Source organism: Gasterosteus aculeatus, chromosome 4, assembly GCF_964276395.1.
Source record: "Gasterosteus aculeatus chromosome 4, fGasAcu3.hap1.1, whole genome shotgun sequence".
Classification (NCBI taxonomy): Eukaryota; Metazoa; Chordata; class Actinopteri; order Perciformes; family Gasterosteidae; genus Gasterosteus; species Gasterosteus aculeatus.
In genome coordinates this window covers 32,725,458-32,739,916 of record NC_135691.1, presented here as the reverse complement: position 1 = coordinate 32,739,916, position 14,459 = coordinate 32,725,458, and the positions used below count along the sequence as shown (strand labels likewise).

Sequence of the window (14,459 nt, the reverse complement as noted above, 5' to 3'; positions counted from 1 at the left end):
GGAGTTGTTGGAGTTGTGTGTTACTCATGTCCCATACATTATAACACAAATATTATAATAATAATGACCCTTGTTTATAGCACACCTTTCAAAGCCCAGGCAATGCGTTGTTTTTCCCACAATACAGCTAATTAAACTACAAAATATGAAAATCCACTCAGGCAGAAAACAGGATGCGTGTTTTATTGCACACAATATGATGTCTGGTATTTTTAATTAGCAAAAACCTTAAATAAGCTCCCCAGTAAAAGTATGCATAATATTTAAATGAGAATGTTGCAACAATTTCTGTTCCAAATATGTATCCAAAATAAATAATCAGTGCACCATTGAGTAAAAATGCATGAGAACTAAATCTACACAATTTCCTTATTTCAAACATTTAACATCCCTGAATATTTTTAACTCACAACAATTTTCAGTACCTATCTTTTAGCAGAGTCATAAACCAGGAGGGTGCATTAACTCCAGCAATGCAAAGCAATCTAAATCATTCCTTGTGCAAAGTCAAAAAGGGATGTACACCTGAGATTATCAACCCGTGTGTAGTTTTAGTTTATGATTTCTCAGGTGTTTACAATACATCACGCACATCTATATGCGTGAATGGAGACGTGATGTTGTGGCCGCATGCAGCGCTTTGCACGGCTGGATCAGATATTTTGGTCAAGCGTGTGTGGGCAGTGCCGGAGGAGTTCAGGAATGCGCGACCACAAGGCCCGTTGGCCCCCACGGCTGGACGTCTTCCTCCCTCGTCTGGGCCCGGACACGGGGACCTTCAACGAGCGTCTTGGTCCAGGTCCACTGGGCGACAAACCGCGGCCGACAGCCACCCACTCACAAAGTGGAAAATGACAACCCTCGGGGATGGCTGCCGCTCTCTTAGACGCACATCAGAGGGGGCCCGGGGTCGCTTCCGCCCTGAGAGTGGGCGAGCGGGTGGCTGTGGACACGTCACGTTTCGTGTGTCAATCATCAATACCTCGGCGATGAGAGACCCCGAAGCGTCAGCCTCCTGCTGCCATCTGCTGGATGCTGAACTCACTCATGGGCCTCATTAACGCAGTGGTGGCCTGCAGAGGGAAGAGCAGAAATGTCATCACAAAGTCAAAGACATTTTCATAATTTGGTCAATTTCAACCGTGGGCGATAAGATGATGGGTAAAATGTAACATGTAGTCCAACGGATAAGTTCAGAGGAGACAAATAATTGTCACATTAATATCAGAACAGAGTTTCAGGTTTATTTAAAATCTGAAATATGTCTAATATATGTCTTTAAATATATTTATACAGTTGATAGACAGTATCCGCAAGTACATCATTAACACGCAGTAGTTGGAATAGTTAATGTGAATTATTTCCGTCTTTCCTTTTTGAATCACCAAACATATTTTTAAGTAAAGGATGTTTGTTTTATTCAGTCACCGCCCCCACACACCTACATGTTCAGTCGGGCAAACTTAGGTTTGGCAGCCTGGTGCCGCGGGTTGGTGCGGGATTGGTAAGTAAGTACTTTCAACTGCCTTTGGAATAAGATGTTTAAAAATGTTCCTTTTTTTCTGGTAAAACTATTTACTCAGAATAACAGGAAGCACAGAGACACCAGCTGGCAGGCAGCACACATTAAGCTCACCATTTATTTACCGGACTAGATACCAATTTCAGTTAGATACATGTGCATATTATTTAGATTGCAAAAAATATGTTAGAAAGGACATTTACAGGGAAAAAATACAATTCAAGTAACAACTTAAGAAAAAGAGCTGTATGGATTAGATAATATCACATTGTATTGTATTTCAATAAAACTGTTGAGTTAGTTTAATTTATCAGTGCACGAAAAGTCCTCATTCTTTCAGTGTCATCGTACAATATCACCCATTTTAATCTGAACATTACCTGTTTCTGTGTGGGATCAACGAACAGTTATAGTTATTTTTACTGTTTACAGACACAACGACATTTATGATATTAGTAACATACAATAACTACTTAGACCCAATATACCTACGTCTATTTATACTTCCTTAAAAACGTATCTAGTGTCTGAAAACACAGCACACTGACCAGAATAAGCACAGTTCGTAAGGTTCGGTTCAGTCCATTCCCCCAGCTAAAAAATAACGCCGTGGGGTTTAACAGAAGTGGATTCGGCACATTATCTTCTAAAGACAAATATAAAACAAGTAGTTTTACGTTATTTAAAGGTGGTTATGCTTGTTTAGACATTCGCCCACCAGTAATCGTTTTCTCTCCTTATTTTTGAAAATCCACAAAGACGACAGTCTATGTGGATAATTCTGTGAATAATTTTGGATCAAACGAATCTGCTCCCATTGTACGCATATCGGCTTTTACGTGACGTTCGTCAGCGAAACGTCACTTCCGGTAATGTCCGTTTGGTTCAGGCGCGCTAATTGAACGCGTAGAGGAAGCCCTCCAGATGACTTCTGTGACAAAAACAATAGAACAGAACTAACATGAATTAATAGATGCCGGTTAAACATGCTGGTTAGCGTTACTGGGGTCTGACACATTTCACTCGGTGGATGATCGGAGGCCAGATAGCATTTAAAACTATCAATGCTAGGTTAGCTTCTCCAGGTAACAAACATTAGCTGGTGTTTTTAGTGTCTTACCAATTGCCAATTTACAGCTAAACTAGGTTGACATTATTGATTAGACAAGCAATGGACCGACCACCGAGGTTTGTAAACTACTTTTAAAACCCCACTCGTGTTATTTGTGCCTGATCTGGTCGGTTTCAGTCTAACACTCTGTTGTTTGTTCACATGTTTGATTGTTGACACACAGGAAGACGAAGGTTGTGAATTACTCTGAAGCAAAAGACTTTGACGATGGTGAGCAGATATTAGATATTACCTCAATTAATGTTACTAAGCCAACAGTATGTATATAATTACTTACTCTATTTTTGACAGAATGTACTATGACACGCAGTATTATTACAAATTTATGCCATTTCTTGACATGCTTTATATTTTTTTGATATTATTTGTATTGCCTTTTTTCAGTATACTGTACTAGGACAATTTTTTCAACATGCTATTACTCCAATTGTTTTTCAAGCTACTCTTACTGCTCAAGGATTCTTTTCTGTGACGACATCTTTGAGTGTCTTCATCACAAACAACAAATACTTAATTTCTTAGTCTTATGCTGAATTATTGTGCCATTTTTATTTAGATATTACAAGTTCAAGTGTTCTTAAGCTTGCACCAGTAGCTAAAGCTCATTTGCAGGATTCGTAAGATTTCCTAGACTTGAGGGTGTACACGGACGTACACAAACAGGCTCAGCCTCTTCCCACACCAACGTCTCTCTGTTTTCTCACTTCATGTTGTGACAGATGAGGATTTTGCCTTCGTGAAGGCTCCGCCCAGCAAACGGGCCAGGGAAGACGTGAAACAGGAGCACAAGAAATCATCAAGCACGTCATCCCATCAGGAGTCCAACTCACAATCTGCGATGAGCCAGAAGAGCAGGTGCATAAGCAGAGAAGCTAATATAACAGAAGGAACCATGTAAAAATACAGAGAAACGGTCATCAGAGTTGTTTGGTTGTGAGTCGGCTATAACTCAGGATTATTTCAACTACAGTCGTCAATAAAGGACAAAATACACAGTACGCACATTATTTTATGTTCAACAAGGCAGTGGGTAATTTGAGGATTTTTTATTTTTTTTTGTTTGAATAAAGCCGCAGCTTGCTTCTCAAGTACATAGACAGTAGTACTTGTAGTACTAATATTAGTGCGTAGTTATAAAATCCTATTTGCGTTTAATGCATCATTCCTATGATGGTATTTATATTTTGGGATAAGTCTGTTAATTAATCGGTTGATTTTCAAAGAATTTGATTCATGGAATGAAATGTGTGTTGTTGTTTTTTACTTGTTCTTCACAGAAAACCATTAGACGAGAGGGTGCACAAAAGAGATCTCGAGGCAGCCATTACACTATCCTTGCTAAATAATGGAGGTGGAATAAAGGACCAGCCATCAGCCCATAAAGATATGATTTAGTTCAGAAACCATAGATTTGTTTTCTATTTTTAAAATGGTGTCAACTTAAGTCAATCCGACATGTCTTCAGATGTCAAGAGTCCAGTTCCAGTCGATGAAAACACGGATCCAACTTCAGCTCACCTGTCCAACTGCAGTGTGGATTTGACAGTTTGGGGTAAATTGACCTAATAATTTCTCACTGAACATGCATTATTGCCCATTTGTTATGTACCTTCAATTTGGTTTTGAGCATCCTCCTGTTTTTTCTTTTAGGCCTGGATACAATCACATCAGAAAAAGAGTCAACTTGCCATTCCAGACAAAGAAAATCTGCCACCAGAGCCCCTGAGGAGCAGAATAGAAAGCCTGCAGACGACGACGATGATGAAGACTACGAGCCCAAACTGACACCAGGTTGTCCTTTTATTACAGCTCCCTAAATATCTGGTTTCTGTTTAATGTTACCAGTGTTCGGCATCTATAAAAATAACAATGACACCTTTCCAGACTCGGAAAGTGACGACGATTTCAATGAACCGGATGAGAGTGAGGATGAGGAATTCACAGAGAAGAAATTCAGCAAAACCAAAAAGGAGAAAGTTACCAAGAACGAGAAGACCAAACCACCTCCTGCCTTTAAAGAAGAAAAGCCACCCTCAAAAACCCCAAAGTCTAAAACCCAGGCAGTTGGTAGGTTCTTGAGGTTTATCACAGAAGATTCATTCTTTGCTGTGCAGGCTGGTAGAGCAGGTTGTCCTCTCAGAACAAGGTTGGCGAGTCAATCCCTGGCTCCTCCTGACACGTTGAAGTGTGTCTTTATTGATATGTGTACGATGCATATATCAGTATGTTTATGGATGTTACAATATAAATGCATTTAAATGCCCTTTTGTCGCTTGTCTCACAGCAGCTTCCACACCGGTGAGAAGTCCTCCATCGGCCAAACTTGCTCCCAAAAAACCCGCCTCATCGTCCACAGCTTCCCCCCCCCTGTTATCTCTGAGCCCAGCGGGGGGCGGCAGGATACCCAAGTGGAACCCACCAGGTGAACACCAGCAGCGACATTAACCGTCGCAGATGTTTACGGTATATTTCGGTAAATTGAACGCTGAACGTTTCTTTCTGTCGTCTCCTCAGCTCAAGTCGGACGGAGTCCGTCTTCCTCCAGTCCAGCATCGAAGTCTCCGGGTCAGGGTCTGCGCCTCGGTCTGTCCCGCCGGGTTCGCGTCAAACCTCTTCACCCCAGCGTTTCCAGTCACTGACCCGTCTGTCAATGCCCCCCCCCCACACACACAATCCGTCTGTCAATTTGTGTTGTACTTTTAGCTTTTTATATTTGGAGAAAAAAAAAAGTTTGTAAATATTCAAATCATATAAAGTAAGTAAAGGGATGTTAGTATTTTCTCCTGATTCTCAGCATCGGGCACATTAAGTCACTGTACGTTGTGAAAAGGTGATGCAGCTTATGTGTCATTGTCACTCAATAAAAGTACAGTAATTGTGTGCGTAGATATTCCAATTGGAGTTTACAAAACTAGCAATAAACCCTCTCTTTCCAACTGTGTGCAAAACGCTGTATATTGTGTACATATATATTAAATAAAATGAAGTTTAATTCTGTATGCTGAGGTATTGCATCCATTTACAATCATTGCAGTTGTGACTGTAGCAACTATGCTTTATTAAAATACAATGTTTGTCTTTCATTTTTCAAATTCATTACTGACTTTCATTTTGTACGTAGCAAACCAAAAGCTCACAAACATGGTCAGAGGAGCTGCTGTGCTCGTTTTTTGGACTTTCCTCTATTTAAGAGCAGCAGGACAGAAAGGATTTGGAAGTCTAATCAGTTTCATTATTTCACAATGTAGCGAAAATATTTGTCTTATTGTGTGTTGTCTGTAACAGAATAAAATTGAAAAAGAGCATTCAAGCTGTTCATTGGGTTGATTTCTTCAATTCCTGCTCTTGGTAATCCGTTTCCCAGCTGTTGAACACCAACCATCTGTCTTATTTCAGGAGAGCTGAATGTGTTCATACGTTAATTGAATTTGCCACAGTAAACATACTGTACTTTTTATGACCTTTTTACGACGTATCCAAATGCTACACTGGGACTTTCTGTACTCTAGAGTACAGTGCATTAAAGCATGCGCTCTTACACAAACAAGAGATACGATTGTCTATGCAGGCATTCTGTTTACCTGCTGCTCCTTTAGATAACCCCCATGTGCACACAGTATTAGTAGTTAATTAGTATGCTTAAAGAACAGCAAAAATGATTGAATCAAACTGACTGCTTACTTATTATAAATAAATACATATTAGTGGCAAATATTTATACTCACTTAAGTGTATAATTTATTTGAGCTTAAGCTCAGATTTTTCTCTTTTTAATCAAAAGAGATCCGGTTCTCAATATCTCAAACCTAAAAAAAACTTTCTCAGCTTGATCATCTGCTGTTAAATTGGAAAAGGTTGATTCAGCTACAACCGATGAAGGTTGTAGCTGAATCCCTGTTCCGGTTTCCTGCAGAGTGCTGCTGGTTTTCTACCCTTCCCAAGTCAACAGCTGATCATATGCACCTGGTGTGATGCAACAAAGAGGCAGCAGAGTGAAAACCGGATGGGAAAACTACCCGACAGATCTGGTCTGGACTTCAGGATGTCGGATAACACAGCTGCAGTGGTTCAATGTGCTTGACTTCATTTGTATGGGAGTTTGAGTGTGTGCATAAAGGGTAGAGAGAAAGAGAGGACACCTGAGATTAAAAGCAGGCAACGACTCCCCTGCTCCTTTTATTTTTTTCCTTTTGAGGAGACCAAACGCATGACATGCAGAGAAGCAGCAGGATGCGATCTGGCTGGATTAAAGGGTCACTCCTCGCCTTCGTGGTGGCTGCTGGTCTGTTGTACCTCGGCTCCATTAAGCGGGAGGTTCGTACGCATTCGGAGAGGCTCCAGAGGGCAAACCGCAATGACTCCATCCGGGAGAAGGGAATGCTCATGAGGATGGGCAAGATGGAAGACCACATCGACCGACTGCGTGAGTGCCAGAATGTACTTCCAATACATAAATGTTGGATTGAAAGTCCAAAGGTTTCCAGATTCAATCAGATTTTCAAAGAAGACGTAACACTTAAAAAAGATCATGAGTGCTGTGAATTGATTTTATAAAGAAGTTGCCTCACATTTTCAAACAACGACTTTCTAGCAAATCCCCAAATAAATGATTTTATCAATTTTCAGCCTCAGTTTGTGCAATAGATTAAAAAGCATGAAAGAACATCTGTAAATAGTCCGTGCTTATCAAACTACACCAGTGCAAATACGCTGACCGATGACTGGTCAGTGGTAGACGCTCACATATTTGTTTCAGGGAGGGGCCCATCTAAAGGCCGTCTGAAAGTAATTTGCAAACAAGGCTTAAGCAAATACTCCGATGGTGCGTTTTCTCCCAACAGTCGTCCTGATGAATAAAATGGAAAAAAAGGAACTGGAGAAACAGCAGAACGCAGAAGTGAAGAAGGGGAAGAAAGTGGTGAGGAAGCTGTACCCGAACTCGTACCTGTTCAGCAAGTGGGGCGACGGGCTGTCCGAGGAGGAGCAGAAGGAGGCCGAGGCGTTGTTCCAGAGCTACGGCTACAACGCCTTCCTCAGCGACCGACTGCCCCTCAACAGAGAGATCCCCGACACCCGGCCGGCCAGGTGAACTGCCCGCTGACCATTAATTAACCATAAAACCACTGCTCAGTCAAAGCTCTAAGATGAGCTTTTTCATCTAGTGATTTAACATTTTAAAAATGCATTAAAAAAAAGGGTTCAGAGCCAAATGTTTCTTACAAACCCCCAAACTCCCCCTTTTTTACCCTCTCGCAGGTGTGCGGAGAAGAAGTACCCGGAAGATCTGCCTTCCCTCAGCGTCATTCTAATTTACCTGGATGAAGCCCTTTCTATCATCAAAAGGGCCGTCCGCAGCGTCATAGACAAAACGCCGGCCCGCCTGCTGAAGGAAATCATACTGGTGGACGACCACAGCAGTAATGGTACGTCGCCCCGCTGCGTCACAACCGATCTGCTCTCTGGGTTTTTTTTATTTTTTTTATAGCTGCCTGCAGCGACGGATTCCTGTACCTGCACCTCTAATGTGACCGTACCTTAAGCAGGAGTGTGTCCAAACCTTTTTATATAGTCTCCACATTGTATCAGCGTTGTCTCTCATACAACGAGTTCATATCGAGTGAATCCACAGCTTCGGTGGCTCTTTGCTTTCTGCAGAGGATCTAAAGGAGAAACTGGATGAATACATTTACTCCATCCACGAGGAGCGCCCGGGCCTGGTGAAGAAAGTCCGGCACCCTGAGCAGCTCGGCCTCACCCGGGCCAGGCTGTCGGGGTGGAAGGCCGCCGCCGGGGACGTCGTGGCCATCTTGGACGCACACGTCGAAGTCCACGTGCAATGGTTGGTTTCAGTGGTCCGTGATCTTGTTGCGTGTCGCCGCGTTTAAGCTTCCGTCGCCTTTTGTCCAGGGCAGAGCCGCTGCTGGCTCGGATCAAAGAGGACCGCACGGTGATCGTGACCCCGGTGTTTGACAAAGTCAATTACGACGACTTGACGCTGGTTCCCTACATGCCTGCGGCGGATGCCTTTGACTGGGCCATGTGGTGCATGTACGAGTCCTTCAGACCCGAGTGGTACGCTCTCAAGGACGAGTCACTCCCTGGGAAGTAAGTTTACTCCGAAAACACATTTAAAAAAGACTATTGTACTATTTCTTTCTTTCTTTTTTTAACTCAAGATCAGGGTAAGAAATAAACTATGTGCAGATGCTCAGTGACAAACCATATCACAGACTTTTAAGCATAGGCCTAAATCTTTGAATCTGTTGGACACTGACTTCAATAAATTAAATCTTGCAAGTGAAACTGGTGCACAGCTTCTGTATTTTGAAGTACGGCTGCTATTTTCATCTCGAGTATGTTTGTGAAATTCTTGTCTTCAGAAGCCCCTCCATCATGGGGATTGTTGTAGCTGATCGGCGTTTTTTTGGCGAGATCGGAAGCCTTGATGGTGGAATGAAAATCTACGGCGGCGAGAACGTGGAGCTCGGCATCCGGGTGAGATTCACAGGGTGACTGAGAATGCCGCAACGGGAGAGAAAGACACACTTTATATCCGTCGGATGTTGGTGATTCGTACAGGATCCTTTCTTTTGTAGACCGCATGCTGCGATAGGTTCAAATCGCTTTACACTCGTGCAGTGTAATTTTACTTACTGAATCGCGTGCATACATGTTAAACGTCCTGAAAACCCTCTGCTTTGCGGCAGGTGTGGCTGTGTGGCGGAAGCATAGAGGTCATACCTTGCTCTAAAATTGCCCACATTGAGCGGGCCTCCAAGCCTTACCTCCGAGATCTGAGCGACATGGTGAAGCGCAACGCACTGAGGATGGCCGAGGTTTGGCTGGATGACTATAAACACAACGTCAACATTGCTTGGAACATTCCCTTAAAGGTGAGTGGGACGGACTCCATTACACGAATGGGGTCTCATGAGGAACGCTTTGGAGAACGTGACTCTTTGCGGTTTCCTCTCATTTTGTCAAACGGTATTTCTGTCGTTTCTTCATGGTGTAATCTTGTGTTTCCCGCTCAGGCGCACGGGATCGACATCGGGGACGTGTCGGAGAGGAAAGCGCTGAGAGAGAGGCTGAACTGTAAGCCCTTTAAGTGGTATCTGGATAATGTTTACCCCCTGCTGGACCCTCTGCACGACCTGCTAGCTTATGGAGTGGTGAGTTTGTATGCATGGATTACTCGGGTTGCTAATGAACATCTGGTGAAAATGTCAATAGCACCTTTTTTAAGAAATAAATGTACGTGTTCAATCCTGTACCTGCGGTGTATGGCTCGTGGACAGCTGAAAATAGTCCCCACGAGATGCACTATTCAGTAGTAGTAAGGGCTAGAAATCTACATCAGACGGCTGTTTGAGGCCTGAAGCCTCTGAGGTTTCATGTGACGTTTTTAAATCGGTTTCTGTTGGCAGCTGATCAACAGTTTGAAGACCGATCTCTGCGTTGACCAAGGCCCGACGCCGGGGAACACCCCCATTACATATGGGTGCCACTCCTACTCCTCGCAGGTACGCGCAGAGATTCACTGCTGGCATCTTTATTTCTGTCTGCGGGTAATCACGGTTCTTCTGATGCAGCACTGTTATTATCGCACCGATGGACAACTGTACATCGGTGGAATCAAATCGCACAAGTACAACAGCAACCGCTGCCTGGTGGACCCGGGCACGGGGGTGCACCCGGGACTCTATGACTGCAAGATAGCCAAGCAGAAGAGATTCCACATGCTTTGGGATTTTGAACAGGTAAAGATCAAAGTTTTTAAAATCTTAAATCCACACCAAAGAGGTTGGTCTGTTTGAAGAAAATGAAATGCGCTTTTATTGTTGTAATTGTTATTCCCAGGATGGGCCGATCCAGAACAGAGAAACAAAGAGATGCCTGGAAATTGTGATGGCCGATCACGGCGCGTACGGACTTGTTGTCCAGCAGTGCACCGGTCAGAGCTGGAAAATTCAATATCTTATCAAGGAGCAATGAAGACACGGTGGGTGGGGGACAAAGGACAACATGGATTCACAAGCAAAATGTGGCATAAAATGATAAATATTTATTTTTTCCCCCCAAAGAATTAACTGCAATACAGTTACACCTTCCTTTTCCTAAGTTCTGAATACAAAAAAGTCAAAAGTGAACATTTTCTATGGCAGATTTTGTGTGTAAAAATCCCTTTTTCTTGTCTGTGGGCAGCTGTGAACCGCGCAGGGCAGAGCAGGATGTTTGAGCGTCGCATTTCTCCCCAGCATGCCGCTTTAAAGTCCACTTTCTGCGTAGTAGTTGCTTAACAAAGGCCAAATACACACTTTTTCCATTATGTGGGAGAGAATTCGGTCTGGTTGTCATGAATGGTGGAAGATGAAGGCGTCCCATTTTTTCTGCCACATGACGAGTCCTTTGTCCTTCAGATGAGGCGGCAGCGAGCTGAACCTGCAGCAGGAGACACGTGGCACTATTTGTAAAGGGTGAATTGTTGGATTAAAAATAAACGGCTACACTCTATAAATCCCATTATTCGATGCTTCCAGTGTCTAGCAGTTGATATGAACATCATCTTACTTAATACTTTGAAACTGGGATGGATGAAATCAAGGGGTCACCTGATGGAGTTAAGGGCCAGCTCTTTGAGAGTGCCCAGGTTAGCTTTCAATCCTCCGATGCCTACAAAGGCCTCGTAGAAGTCGTAGGAGAGGCCCGTGGTGCCGAACAGAGACGGGTCGTCGGAGCTGATCACCATCGGGTGACCCTCGGACATCAGCACAGCCGCCGGGTGGTTACGGAGGTCCGAGACCAGCCTCAGCACCTGGAGGTCAGAGGTCAAACACATTGACGGGCGTTGTGTATGAAGACAGGCGCCGTTTTTGTAAGGATTCCTCAGTTGAGGGTCAGAGGTCACGTGCTGCTTTTAGAGCCGGTTGTCTCACCTGGTTTGAGATGGGGCACAGCTCCACCGCCACGTTCCTTTTCCTGGAAAGCTCTTTGGCGAGCGGGTGGTGCGCCAGAGCGTAGCCGTGCCCGATGCGCGTGGTGTTGAACAGGAGCGCGTCGAGGACGTTCTGATCCACGTCGGTGCCGTCGTCATCTGGCGAGTAGGAGGAGGAAAAAAAAAATCAGTAGGTTTAAAAAGCTGCGTTCAACTTTTAAGAAAGCGGCTGCTGATTTGTAACTATGAGTCGTGTTCTGTGTGCGACCACCTGTTTCCCCCGCGTGAAAGAAATACGGCAGCGTGACCCCGAGTTCAGCGGGCAGAGAAAGGGCGTCCCTGAAGAACCAAAGACTGCGGCCGCCGTCCTCCCTGCCGACCTGCAGACGGCGACGTCAGCTCGCCCATGAGCAACTTAAACCGTCGCGACAAATAGCGTTTTACTTCCAACTGGTTCAACCAGGCGGATTTCTTCTCACCATGTCGAATCCTGCCACCACGTCTGGAAAGTCCGTTTGCAACTGAATGGCTTCTTTCACAGCTGCTTTGACCTCGGAGACACTCAGAGCCCTGAGGAGAGCAGCAACGATTATAAAAACTACATTCTGTAACTGAATGTCAAAGATTTTTTACAATCAGGCCGTGGTGAACTAAACACGCTTTAGATAAGTATTACGTACTGCAAATAGTACGTTATACTTGTACAAGACTGTATAAGAGTCACGCCTTTAATACAGTAGATTTAACTGATTTACTTCCACCACCAATCCCCAAATGCTATGAAAGCTATTCAAAATGAATGCGTATTATCTCTAAATGCATTGATGGTCAAGATGATCCTTCAACGATTTATGTAATTTGCTACACAATATCAACCAACTGAATAAAACAGTTAAATGTGAATGGTGTGGAAATTGTTCCTAAATCCTAAAATCCTGTATATGATTGAGGATGTATCTCTTAAATGTAGTAAATATTATCATCATAGCAAAAAAGAATCATTGCAATAATAACAATTCAAGAGCTTTCCAAGAATAAAATGTTTATGCAATAAATAACTTAAGTAAAAACCATAAACAGTCCATCTGGTCCTTGTGTATAAATCTGTTACAACTCAAACAATATTCCAACATCCATTTCAAATGAACAGAACTACTCAAAATACGAGTAATTGTACAATAAGATCTGAGAAGTGTTCAGTACCTGTGCACAGAAAATATGACACGAGCCCCGAGAAAGTCCGGATGATCCGATACGAACTTCCGTGTGACCTCTTGGAAGGTTCTGAGGGTCCAGGCCGTGTCGTGAACGGTCCCATCCAGCTCATACGTCTGAAACACACGAATGAACAGCGGGTCGAGCATTGCTGCTGAGAGGAGGAGCCCCGCCTCCTCTCGGCGGGGGGGGGGGAGTCGGGCACGAAACAAACACAAACGAGAGCGCGAACCTTCGAGAGGCCGCTCCTGAGTTCCAGGTACATGACGTTGTCCTGGAGGAGCTCCTCTAAGCCCCGGTAGAAGTAGTCCCTCAGCACGGGAGCGTGGGTGATCAGGCCGGCGGCCGCGATGAAGACCTTCTCAAACTTCTCCCACACCACCTCCTGGCTCGGGTACTCGCCGTCCGGATCCTCGGTGAACAGCGTGAGGTGCTGCATTAAACTGAAAAGCAAACAACAGTCGGGGTGAAGTTCTCCCGCTTCATCTCAGCCCGAGAGGCCGACGTCTTACTCCCACCTGTTATCGAAGCCCGAGGTGTCTCCTATCCGGGCCCTCAGGGTCCCGAGCAGCTGCCAGTAGAAGCAGTCCCACCGAGGGAACGGCCGGCGCTCGGAGAAGAGGAAGCGGACCGAGTTGTCCCAGGTGAAGCAGATGTGGCAGTGGGGCCTGTAGGTGACGTTCTTCACCAGCCACTCCACGCCGACCAGCGAGGAGGTGTGGACGTGCAGCGCGGCGCCTGTCACCGAGGCAACCGGACGAAACCTCAGACTCGAGGCGGAGAGTCGCATCAAATCAAGACCGCGGGCGGATAATGAAACGGTCGACCCTTGACCTCCCCCTCGGGGCCCCTCAAATGACCTCGTCTTTGTCTACAAAGTGAGCCTTGTTAGTCTGAAAAGTCAATGCTGTCCAGCCACAACATGTATAACGAAACACCACATGAAGTCATCAAAGTAGACCCGAGCTCAAAATACAGTCTGACCTTTGGGCATCTTCTGCAGCAGTTTGAAGACCGGGCTCTGCTGGATGAGAGGCCTGGCCTTGAAGAAGTGGAGGGCCGGAGGGAACCGCGCGACGGACATCTCTCGCTCCTTTAAGCGACGGAGGTCAGCGTCCAGCTTCTGCTCGGCCGCCGTCAGCGTCACGCCGCCTCCCATCTGCCTGGACACCTCCTGCCGCATCAGCAGGTCCCTCTGCGCGGGGAACGGCATCCCGCCGGCCGCCCTCGCCAACCACAGGAGGGACGCGCAGGAGACCAGAGCCCGCGGGGTTTGGACCGCCATGTCCTCGCTGTGCCACAGGCGGACGCTAGAACATGATCCGTGGCGCCACCCGGGAGAGCAGATCGGCCTCGGGTCGAGGCTCTGAAGAAAGGGTCGCTCTGTGAGACGCGCGCGCTAATGACATTAGGTCCTTTTACCAGAGACGCGCAGCTTGGACTTGTTTTAGGGTCGTCAACGCAACGGCTTCGCTTTCAGAGATTAAAGAAAGTGAACCGAGGGGAAAGTGCAGGAAAGTGATAATAAACTGTTTGTTTTTTTTAAAAGGACAGCTACTTTAACAAGAGAATACTTACGAGTCGGGGAGCTCGTGGTGTCCGGTGTCTCTACTCCGCTGTCAGTCGAGGAAGTCAGCGAAATACTCGGAGCCGCC

At 45.2% G+C, this 14,459-nt stretch overlaps 3 protein-coding genes and 1 long non-coding RNA gene across 6 annotated transcripts; 2 read left to right on the top strand and 2 right to left on the bottom strand.

Annotated features, from left to right (window-relative positions):
• Positions 1-157: 157 nt before the first annotated feature.
• Positions 158-2,156, bottom strand: LOC120818279 (uncharacterized). Its single transcript, XR_005712115.2, has 2 exons — positions 2,071-2,156; positions 158-1,073 (listed from the first exon to the last, which is right to left on the bottom strand). It is a non-coding gene; the product is annotated as an uncharacterized LOC120818279 (long non-coding RNA).
• On the top strand, positions 1,418-5,959 carry rad51ap1 (RAD51 associated protein 1). Of its 3 annotated transcripts, none has more exons than XM_078100399.1 (9): positions 1,418-1,504; positions 2,818-2,864; positions 3,374-3,509; positions 3,932-4,040; positions 4,122-4,206; positions 4,305-4,445; positions 4,539-4,721; positions 4,942-5,076; positions 5,169-5,959. In XM_078100399.1, the coding sequence occupies exons 1-9, from the start codon at positions 1,446-1,448 to the stop codon at positions 5,291-5,293; spliced, it is 1,020 nt and encodes a 339-aa protein (XP_077956525.1). In that variant the 5' UTR covers positions 1,418-1,445; the 3' UTR covers positions 5,294-5,959. The 3 variants fall into 3 exon arrangements, with proteins under 3 accessions (XP_077956525.1, XP_077956524.1, XP_077956526.1); XM_078100398.1 differs by having other exon boundaries at positions 4,939-5,076; XM_078100400.1 differs by lacking the exon at positions 1,418-1,504 and adding an exon at positions 2,353-2,710 and having other exon boundaries at positions 4,939-5,076.
• A 722-nt stretch (positions 5,960-6,681) lies between these two features.
• On the top strand, positions 6,682-11,172 carry LOC120817709 (putative polypeptide N-acetylgalactosaminyltransferase 8). Its single transcript, XM_040174173.2, has 13 exons — positions 6,682-6,727; positions 6,853-7,077; positions 7,496-7,739; positions 7,911-8,077; positions 8,310-8,493; positions 8,562-8,759; positions 9,035-9,149; positions 9,362-9,547; positions 9,689-9,826; positions 10,082-10,177; positions 10,247-10,414; positions 10,515-10,656; positions 11,075-11,172. The coding sequence occupies exons 1-12, from the start codon at positions 6,697-6,699 to the stop codon at positions 10,647-10,649; spliced, it is 1,887 nt and encodes a 628-aa protein (XP_040030107.2). The 5' UTR covers positions 6,682-6,696; the 3' UTR covers positions 10,650-10,656; positions 11,075-11,172.
• On the bottom strand, positions 10,698-14,442 carry ada2b (adenosine deaminase 2b). The gene is made up of 10 exons (XM_040174175.2): positions 14,383-14,442; positions 13,789-14,170; positions 13,323-13,542; positions 13,037-13,247; positions 12,793-12,920; positions 12,069-12,159; positions 11,861-11,969; positions 11,591-11,748; positions 11,267-11,469; positions 10,698-11,096 (listed from the first exon to the last, which is right to left on the bottom strand). Exons 2-10 carry the CDS (start codon positions 14,087-14,089, stop codon positions 11,009-11,011), a joined length of 1,509 nt encoding a protein of 502 aa, XP_040030109.2. The 5' UTR covers positions 14,090-14,170; positions 14,383-14,442; the 3' UTR covers positions 10,698-11,008.
• Positions 14,443-14,459: the final 17 nt, after the last annotated feature.